This window comes from Glandiceps talaboti, chromosome 4, assembly GCF_964340395.1.
Source record: "Glandiceps talaboti chromosome 4, keGlaTala1.1, whole genome shotgun sequence".
NCBI classification, from domain to species: Eukaryota; Metazoa; Hemichordata; class Enteropneusta; family Spengelidae; genus Glandiceps; species Glandiceps talaboti.
Window position 1 is genome coordinate 26,817,008 of NC_135552.1, and position 10,445 is coordinate 26,827,452.

At 33.6% G+C, this 10,445-nt stretch overlaps 1 protein-coding gene across 1 annotated transcript in view; it reads left to right on the forward strand.

The window, feature by feature from the left end:
* Positions 1-6,735, forward strand: part of LOC144434643 (uncharacterized) — a 37,304-nt gene extending 30,569 nt beyond the window's left edge. Inside the window, exons 2-3 of the mRNA XM_078123145.1 lie at positions 4,637-4,699; positions 5,891-6,735. Coding sequence (XP_077979271.1) covers positions 4,637-4,699; positions 5,891-6,079 — 252 coding nt within the window. The 3' untranslated portion in view covers positions 6,080-6,735. The remainder of the gene's footprint in view (positions 1-4,636; positions 4,700-5,890) is intronic.
* Positions 6,736-10,445: the final 3,710 nt, after the last annotated feature.

The following is a 10,445-nucleotide window of genomic DNA, read 5'->3' on the forward strand; positions in this document are numbered from 1 at the left end:
ATATGTAATCTGTAAAGTGTGCTAGTCATGATCAGGAAAGGCTAGCATTGCCCATGCACAGGTCAAAGGTCAAAGGTCAACAGCTAATACCTGATAGATGTCAAGTACTAAATATTTCACTTTATTACAAAAGCCATATTTTGATATTAATTGCCAATTTTTTGTAAAATACTTGATATAAATTATTATGACATAACTAACATACACAAAATTAGAGTATAGCTGTTACATTTTTGTGATTAATATTTCTGTTAGTGCATTATGTAGAAATATTTTTTTTATGTGCAGATATTCCTTTCCTGTTTCTATATTTTACACAAAATATCCAGACACTTTAGATTTTCATAACTCCTTTCTTTACAGTTTTCATGAAATACCTTCCTTACTTATAGGAATGATCACTTTCACTGCATACTAAATAATTGAAAGTGTCATCCACCCTAAAACTTAATGTTCTTCAAATGTTGAGGCCACAACAAAATGCAGAAAATATAAAAGATGTAAGTGTGTAAAATTTAATGATACAAATATCAGTTTATACGTCTAGTTGCATAAAATTTGATGAGTCATGTGAGTCAATGATAGATTGAAGAGATAACCTCTATAAAAAATATAATACAATCTGAAATATTACTGAAAATATCATCTGAAAATATGAAATGGTAGGCTTGTCAAGAACTACACTGATTAGTATAAAACTTATACAAATAGTATCTGCTGACCCTGACTAGAGTGTGTGCAAGCATTTCATCTAATGTCTATAATAATATGCTTTATTGCCATTTGCATAAAATGCATCAGAGAATTTGCTTTCCGTGTGCAGAGGTGAATAAATTTGAAAACTAAAACATTGAAAAGAAATAAAAAATTGAAAAGATAATACAAATGAAATGTAAAAGCAAGATACGTAATGTATAAATAAAGAGAAGATTAAAACACAGTAACACTTAACATGATACTAAAAGAAAGTTGCCTTTTTAAAAAGTTCACTACTGTAGTGTACAGAGAGTTGGATTTATCAATTAAAATAATAGCAATGATTTTTATGAAATTCAGTTGTCATACACTGAAGGTCCATCTCTCCAAACACAGCCCAAACAATCCAGGTACATGTAAATGATAGGGAAATGAATTACTCAGAGTGAAATGTTTGGAACAATCCTAACATGTAAAGCTGAATGAAAAGATTGAAAACATTATTGATGTATATATACTAATCAATGAATTCTCCTTGTTAAGTTAATAAATTTATCATGTCAGCAAGAATAAAGAGTACAACTAATACAAGTATTGAAAATAATCCTTTACGGATTCATATAAAACGTGATAGGAAAGTAAATCAGTAAAAAAATAATAACTGCCATGTATGCATAATATATGATGCCTAAAGGTATATTTTATATGATTCATTTTGATTTCAGTCTTTTCAAATATTACTTTCTAATTTCCATTTCTCTCTTGATAACAGTTCATATGGTTACTCAGAATATAACCTAACAGAGGAACGGAGGTGAAATTTTCATCACATGAAGGTCATTGCAGTCAATCATGCAATAAATATGAAATGTACATCATTTAAATACATATCACATGTGTTTGTATTCGTTAACGTATGTGTCAGATTCTGTGATAGAAGTAGTACTGTAATCTACGTAAATTGGACATTGACAGACATATTGTGACCTGGAAGCCATTCAATTCCTTTTTTCACCACATCTTGTATTTGACATGGCTGAACCTATGGTCTTGCTTTCATGAAACTTGAAATGTTTGGCAAGTTTAATGTAAGTGCAAGCCTTCTGTTAATTTAAACTGAGCGAGATATTAATGGATGAGTGACAGTCGTGTTATTACTACCGGAATTTTAATCTATTTTGGTTTCCAAGATTTGACAGTTACTGTAATCAAAATGTGTACAGTCTGATTAAATGCAAATTGGAACCTATATATATGTGTGTGTATGAATATAGCATACAGCAAAATAGACTGTCTGTTAGTTGTAAAGGCGCAGTTGACAATATAGCAGCATATCTCTCTTTATGTATTTGAATGGGGGTCATGTAGTGTTAAATGGTGTCATTGACAAAATGGGATAACTTGAAAAAAAGTCACATGTTTGGTGATATGTTGTCAATGATGGTGATGATGATGATGATGATGGTGGTGGCAACAATGGTGGTAATAATGATGATTGTGCTTGTGGTATTGGCTTCATCTTGATGCTACATGTAAACCTCACAGTTACATAGCCACAATTTCATCCTGTCCACTATATTTTAAACTATCGTATTAACAACTGAGCTCACAGTCACACTGTCCACTTCATATTAAACTCACAGCCACGTATATTAGCCTCATTTTATTTTTCTCCTGTCCACCTCATATTAGCTTATCATACTAGCATCTCTATACAGGCAAATAAATCATGTATATAATAATATTTGTCATGTTAACATGCAACATGCTTCAGATTAATTATGGCCTTAAGTCCTATGAGTCACACCTCTTCTCTCATGTAGATCCTGGGGTGAAATATATAACACAGGTGTACGCGGCACATTTATTGATATACTTTTAATGCAAATTCCTCTTCATGTGTAGATTGGATCTTTGTATCTCACTGTGCACAGCAGTCTTTGACATTTGTATTGATTAGGACATTATGCCTCTCGGACAGCCTCATGCTGTCAGCTACAAATTGGCAAACTGTGAAGGCCCAATGTTACTGCAATATTTCACCATCAAAAATAGGTTTCCCATGATGCTAATTCATTACTTTGCTTGTGGGATAGCCAACAACTCAATCAGAAGGAACACAATTCACTTAACGTCCTGTAGTTATAGCGCTGAATAATACGCTGTGCGCTTTCGTTACAGGTGTGTAAACATTTCATTAGATAAAGCAGTCAAACAAGAAGGTATTACTGACTATCAGAGACTCCCATTCGGAACAAATGGGCTGCCATAATCAAGATATATTGCCATGCTGTAGAGTCAATTGCTTCATGTGTGCAAATTGTCCAAGTTGGATTCTGTCTGACATTTACTTCTCGAGAATGCCAGACGTACTACGTGATGTCATTTACATACCAGCAAGTCAGTTATGATGGTTGAAGTGTGACAGTGAGGGTTCTTATCTTTCTTCAATCTTGGTACTTGTGATTGCTAATTTAAAATTCACTAATTCAACAAAACTTGTTATATGATATACTTAATTAAGTATACAGGGAACATTCCAAAATACTGTAGTTGATTACACAATTCCCCAATACAGCCTATGTATACAATGTACAGTCGCTGATAAGGAAAGAAACTCCTTTGAGAAAACGATCACAGTCTGAGCATGTTGGTGTTAACATACTACTTACAGCTTTTGTCAATCACTCCATCTGTACTCCCATTCCATCAGACCTCATCACAGTGACGAGGTATGGCTGCCAATTGCATCCATCCATGCATACATCTGTTTGTAGATGACATTCAAGAAGTGAGTGCTGAACACTTGGAGAAAGCAAACTGGTTTTTTTCTTATTAAAGTTCAGCAGCTGTATAGATTTAAAGGGTACTACTTCAGTGTACATTTGTACGCTTGATGACCACACAAAAATGTTTCTGCAGGTGGTCATGTTTTGACTTGTCTGACAACAAGTGTCCGGATGGAGATTTATTAGCAGTAATCATGTATTCTGTTCACTCTTTGTTGTAGAGTAAGGAGAGGCTAGTAATCCTAGTATGTTCCTGTATCTTTTATTGATGTTTTCTAATCAGATTAGTCTAAGTGAACATGGCAATTGTCATTTGTTCTCATAAAATGTAGACAGGGATGTGTTTCCATAGATTAAAATACCAAGATATTTCTGTAAGCTGGAATGTTTCACTGGAATGTTTCTTGAAATGTAGTAAAATAATAACAGTGAGTGGAATACAATGTGTTCAAAGAAATTAAGTTGGATGACTTGCATTGAATAAAATACCAATATATTGAAGTTTCAGAGTGTATTTTATTTTATTGTGGCAAATAATGAAAGTTCTTTTAAAGTCAGTTCAAAAGAAATGTCCATGACCATGTATGTGTTTGTTTGTTTGTTTGTTTGTTTGTTTGTTTGTTTTGTTTGTTTGTTTGTTTGTTTGTTAGAAGGAGAATTGTATCTAAACATATGTGTACATGCAAATCAGTCAATTGGTGTTCACCATTAAAGACAACAAATACTCGGTAGGCAATAAACCATTATATCATGCAAAGAAGTAATATTTCTGTTGTGACAGTAAGCTATGGTGTCTCCCTAGATCAGTATACAAACACACACAGTGCTATCCTTGCCAACAGATACCTATCTAAGATCTGGATTTTCTATCCTTTCCATACAAGTAACCAAAGAATTATTTGTTTGATCAAGAACGGAAAACAATTTTTGAAAGAACAAAACACCTGTCAGCATTTCACAAGGCACTATAACTGCAAGTGTCATCCAATGACATGTATATTCAGTAGTGCTGGGTTTTAATAAAATAAACAGTAAATATATGGAATCCATTATAATTATAATCCCATTTCCCAAATAACAGAATACTTCTTAGTAACATCTTGGTATAAATTAAACTCTTGACTAATGATTTTTTCCCCTATTTCTTACAGGAAAAATTGTTGCAAAAACTAGAGAGGTATGATGCTGAAAAATCAACTTCTGAAGATGATGAAGTAAGTCACAAAAAAATTTCCCTAAAGAACTTTTTTACCAATTATTCTCTTGTTATCTTGATACACAAATATTTAGTAGGACAGGTTAGATAAAATAAACCAAATATTTGTCAAATCTTTTACTTTTCGTGAAAGTCAGTTCTAAGGTGGTTCTAAGGTGGTGATTCTGGAGAATGATGATTTAGAAGCAGATTGTGAAACTAAACCTATATTTTTTGTAAAAGGGGAATTCCACTCCAGGAAATAAAAATATTTTCATAAACTACGGGTTCTGGAGTCATTTCATGATTGTACATCACCTACAATTACTTTGTGATATCAGAGAAACATCAAATTGATCTTGCGTCTTTAAAGGGTATCTTTGCCTTGTGCTATTACATCATGGGAGTCAGCAGAAATAATATATTCATGATTGTACAATGAATATTCATGAGAGATGTTTTACAATAAGCACTCAGGAGTCATGAGGGTGACACAGTTTTTGTATTTTGCCTGGCACCTGAGTTAATCAAAACAACGAATAAATAAATAAATAAATAAATAAATAAATAAATAAATACATGCTGTGCTTCACACCTCCTAATTAACTGACTTATTAATTGCGCTTAGTGTACACTGGCTTGATAGCCATGTGTAAATAATACAAATAAACATCATTTAGTGATCATTTAGTGATCATTCTTACATTTGTATGTAACTTTCTTGGATACTGATAGGGTTGGATCAGAAAGTGATGTTGCAAAAATGTTTAATCAAATGTTTCAGTTGTGCTTGATCAATTCATGCAATGATTTTTGTTGATGTCTAAAAAAAGATGGAATACATGATGTCACTTTTATTCAATTTTCATAAATTATATATTTTACAATTAAGATTTTACCCATCTTCATTAATATTTAGGAATTACATATTGCATAATTTAATAATACATTGTATTTAGACCTCATGAGAGTTGAGTTATTATTACCTTAAGGACAGAGTCTAATATACCAGATCCCAATTATATTTATACAGCTGGGTTGACTGGGGTACAATTGTGGTTCAAATCTGGTCCAACAACTTCAACCATTTCAAAACAAATGGCAGCAGCAAGACTCAAACCTATAAATTCCAAACTATCCACTCTAACCATTTAACCATAATGATTTCACAATTGTCATTCTAACTTGTCCATTTTTTTTCCTGTTTCAGTGTGTCGTGTGCATCAATGCCAAAGCAACCATGCATACATATCCATGTGGTCACAAAGTAGTCTGCCGTAAGTGTTTCGTCAAAACGATACAGGTTGCAGTATCGCAGAGACTCTTACCGCTCAGATGTGTGATATGTCGTTCCAAAATAGTAAGACTGAAGCAGACAGTATCGCTTCCAATACTGTAAATGATCGGACTCATTATGGATAGATGACGGAACCTCTAGTATTATTAACAGAACTGAGAGCTGAATCATGGATAGTATATGATCAGTGATTGGTGATTAAAACAGGCTTCCAGTTTAACCTAAAGCTGTAGATAATAGATGAAACATTTAATCCATCCAGCCAGCCAGCCATTATGTACTCCCTAATTTATTCACCTGTGACTGAACACTAGAACTCTATTAATACTAGTTACGTACAAATATTAGAAAATGTCATATTTACAGAATTTTATCATGCAATTTTAGTGTACATAGATTAGAAATAGAATGTGTGTAGGTCCTAGCCAAGTCATGAGTCATGGTCCTAGCCAAGTCATGAGTCATAGTCCTCGCCAAGTCATGAGTCATGGTCCTAGCCAAGTCATGAGTCATGGTCCTACCCAAGTCATGAGTCATGGTCCTAGCCAAGTCATGAGTCATGGTCCTAGCCAAGTCATGAGTCATGGTCCTAGCCAAGTCATGAGTCATGGTCCTAGCCAAGTCATGAGTCATGGTCCTAGCCAAGTCATGAGTCATGGTCCTACCCAAGTCATGAGTCATGGTCCTACCCAAGTCATGAGTCATGGTCCTAGCCAAGTCATGAGTCATGGTCCTAGCCAAGTCATGAGTCATGGTCCTAGCCAAGTCATGAGTCATGGTCCTAGCCAAGTCATGAGTCATGGTCCTAGCCAAGTCATGAGTCTATTTGTATATGTGTGTGTGTGTGTGTGTGTGTGTGTGTGTGTGTGTTCTTTATGTTGTGTTAAATTTATAGCCCAAAGGGTCACAACTAATACTTGATTTTAATATAATGAGGATCTTTTTAATTGTGGGTGCCTATACTGTTATTTTATTATTGTATTATAAGCTTTCAAGACTAGAATCTGTACACTTGATATATTATACAATGCTGAAGAAGTGTTTTTTTTTCTGTTTCTTATTTGTGGGGTAGGGAGAAGAGAGTGAGTGCATGCACTTGTTTTGTTTTGTTTTTGAACTCAGATTTCATGTACAGTAGCTCTTTTCAAGGTGGTGTTTCCATGACAATTGAGAATTCAAAACCTAATTGACAGGTAATGTTCTAACAGCGACATTGTTTATTTATTTCTCTCTGCTTCTGTAAACTTCATCTTCAATTATGTGTATTTTGAGTATCCTGTCGTTCAAAGTGAGATTTTGTGTTAAAAAAAAAGGTTAAAGGTCAAGTTTTAAAAAGGATTGAAATTTTGGTGTGAAAAACAGTTATTTGGTAGAGCTTAGAAAAAGTTGATCCAGAAACAAAAGAATAATCCTATGTAATGGTTATGGCTCCACTGATAAGATAGCACTAATGTGAGAACCTGGGATTGAAACCCTGGCCTTTAACTGATAAGATAACACTAATGTGAGAACCTGGGATTGAAACCCTGGCCTTTAACTGATAAGATAACACTAATGTGAGAACCTGGGATTGAAACCCTGGCCTTTAACTGATAAGATAACACTAATGTGAGAACCTGGGATTGAAACCTTGGCCTTTAACTGATAAGATAACACTAATGTGAGAACCTGGGATTGAAACCTTGGCCTTTAACTGATAAGATAACACTAATGTGAGAACCTGTCTTTAATTCTGAACTATGTGAAACAATGAGAGATTATTTACATATGAGTTACTTAAAAAAACCACCTGCACTGATTAAGTAGGATGATTCCTATTGGTTCATTATATAAAATAGATGACCACACCAACCAATCAGTAACTTCGTTGCTTACTATGTAATAATGTATTATACAGATGTGTATTTTTTCGCAATGAATAATTCTTGGTGTGAAACCCTATATTTAGGGGGCCATTAATAATATCTCTAGAAACCATGGGCTTGTTGGGTTCAAACAAGAATTCAAATATTGAAGAGTGAAATCTCTGTTTTGAACACTGTTGGAAATAGACATATTTGATGCAGTAGTAAACCTGAAGTTTTTAAGTACTTACAAAAACATATGCTAATATGCACATTTTTTGTTGCGGGTATTAGATTTGAAATTTACAATTAGTTTACATTTATAAATATGAAAAAAAATTATATTAAATTTTGAACCCAGCATTGCTAACAATTACTTTGGCATACAGGAATTTAGTAATAGACCTAGGGAACTGACTAGAAACTTTCTGTATTTGAATGTTATAATGTAAAACAAGGCAATACCTATCGTGTGTAGAATAGATTGATAGAATCTATTCTTAGAATATCGAGCCAAAATGCTAAGAAAAAACAAGAACATTCTGTTAAGGAAATTGCAGACTGACATTCAATAAAACCTTAACAGGAGTGGTCTGTTGTGCCAGAGGGAAATTATGAAATAGTGCCAGCCTGTCACAGTATGTGGGTGGAGAAGTTTTCTGATTGAAAACTTCAGTGGGGGTGTCTGTATTCATTTATTTGTACCAGAGGGGTGTTTGTATTGGGCTAGTACATCAGAGAGGTGACTGTATTGGTTGTATTGCGTCATACATATGGAAATTGTGATATTATAGATTAGTCTGTCAAAAGATGTGAGCTAAGAAAGAAACATTTTTGATTAAATACTCCTATGGGGGTGTCTCAGTATTGGTTTATTTTCCCAGAGGGTTGTCAGTATTGTTTTCTTGCGTCATTGGGGGTGTATGTATTTATTGGTTTATTGCACCATAGGGGTGTTTGTACATGTATCAGTTTATTTCGCCACACGCAAGGAAATTTTTGTATCATAGACTGTCAAAATATGTGGGCGGGAAAGGAAAATTTTGATTGAAAACTTTTCTGTAATGGTTTATTTCACCAGAGGGAATTTTGTGTAGTAGAGTATATGGAGGACAATATAATTTAGTAGATGAATTAAAACAATGTACTGAAATATTAATGAAATTCATTGTGTAGAGAGATATTGAGTGAAGTGTTAGTTTGCATGGAAAGGATGACATCTTTATCCAATCTGACAATTATAACAAATCCATTTTGTTGGAAAATATCATTTTTTCCCCCCAGAGCAATTCTGATTTCTGCTCCATTATTCCTGTACATGTTCTCTGTCAATTGGCGAACATAATATATAATGTGGAAATACACAGTTTGATTTGACACTTGATCTGTTCTATCACAGTGTGAAATAAAATCCATGACAAAGAAAGCATAATAGAGTCATAGAATCGTCATGACAACATAGTTACCATGGCATCCAAGCCATTGAAATTTGACTAAAAAAACAAGTTTAAATGTACAATGAATGTAGCTGATTTTGTTTTGTCCATTTTATCAGACTACCATATTGTACACTGTTGGTGATTGATAGGTGATTATTTTCATAATCTATGATACTTGTGTGACGAATCGTCCTGAAAGGGCAGTTCGTTGTATATTTCATTTTGACGGGAAATAATTGATTGATTGACCCAAATTATAACCCTTCTGGCAATCAAATACAACATCATGATCTGAAACACCACCACAACATGGTAAACTTACTAAATATGCCCATCTGTCCATTTTTTTTAAATTTAAAAAAAAAATTAAAATGTGAAATGTTAACTTTATGTAAATGTCAAAATTTCCAATAAAAATGGAAGAAATTTGTGAAAGCAAATATTTGATTAACTGCATACAGTATTGAGTGTAGTCGAGGACTTCCATTTAACGTTTATATTTGATGTGCCTATTTAAATGCAGATACAAGTATTAGCTGCCAATGATGGTATGCTATGAGTGGGTGTTCATATTCAGAAATTCTGTCCTACTTCTCTGTCTCTATAATTCAGCACTTGTCATAAATAGGCCCTGCTGTGTACATATTTGAAGAAATTTTTTTAAAGTAAGTTCATTATTGATGCCTTGCTGGAAATGATGTGACAGTAATGACTATTGTGGCGTCACACTGGACAGCGCCCTCGTGTGTTCAGTGTGAAATTATATGCATGCATTCAGCCTCTATTGTGCAATATTTAGAACAGGATAGATTTGAAATCCCTCCAATCAAATGTCTCAAATAGTATGAATATCCATAATCATGGTACATGCATTGTCATTGGTCACATGCTTGAAGTCAGATTATAATTGACCAATAGAAAACACTGCATGTTTTTAAAGTATATAGATATGGAAAACTTACATTTGTTAAGAGTCTGCATGCATCTTGATCAGCCATTTTAGCACTCCAAGTACAATCTAAAAAGCATGACTTGATAATAATTCTTTTGTGGACGGGTGTAAATAGTTAAACAGAATTTATGATAGAAATAAATACATGTCTTAAAACACAAAGACTGTGTGTGATTACTGTATCAGGTGTAAGACTAGTACCATTTATTGACAATTGTACATCAACTATATAC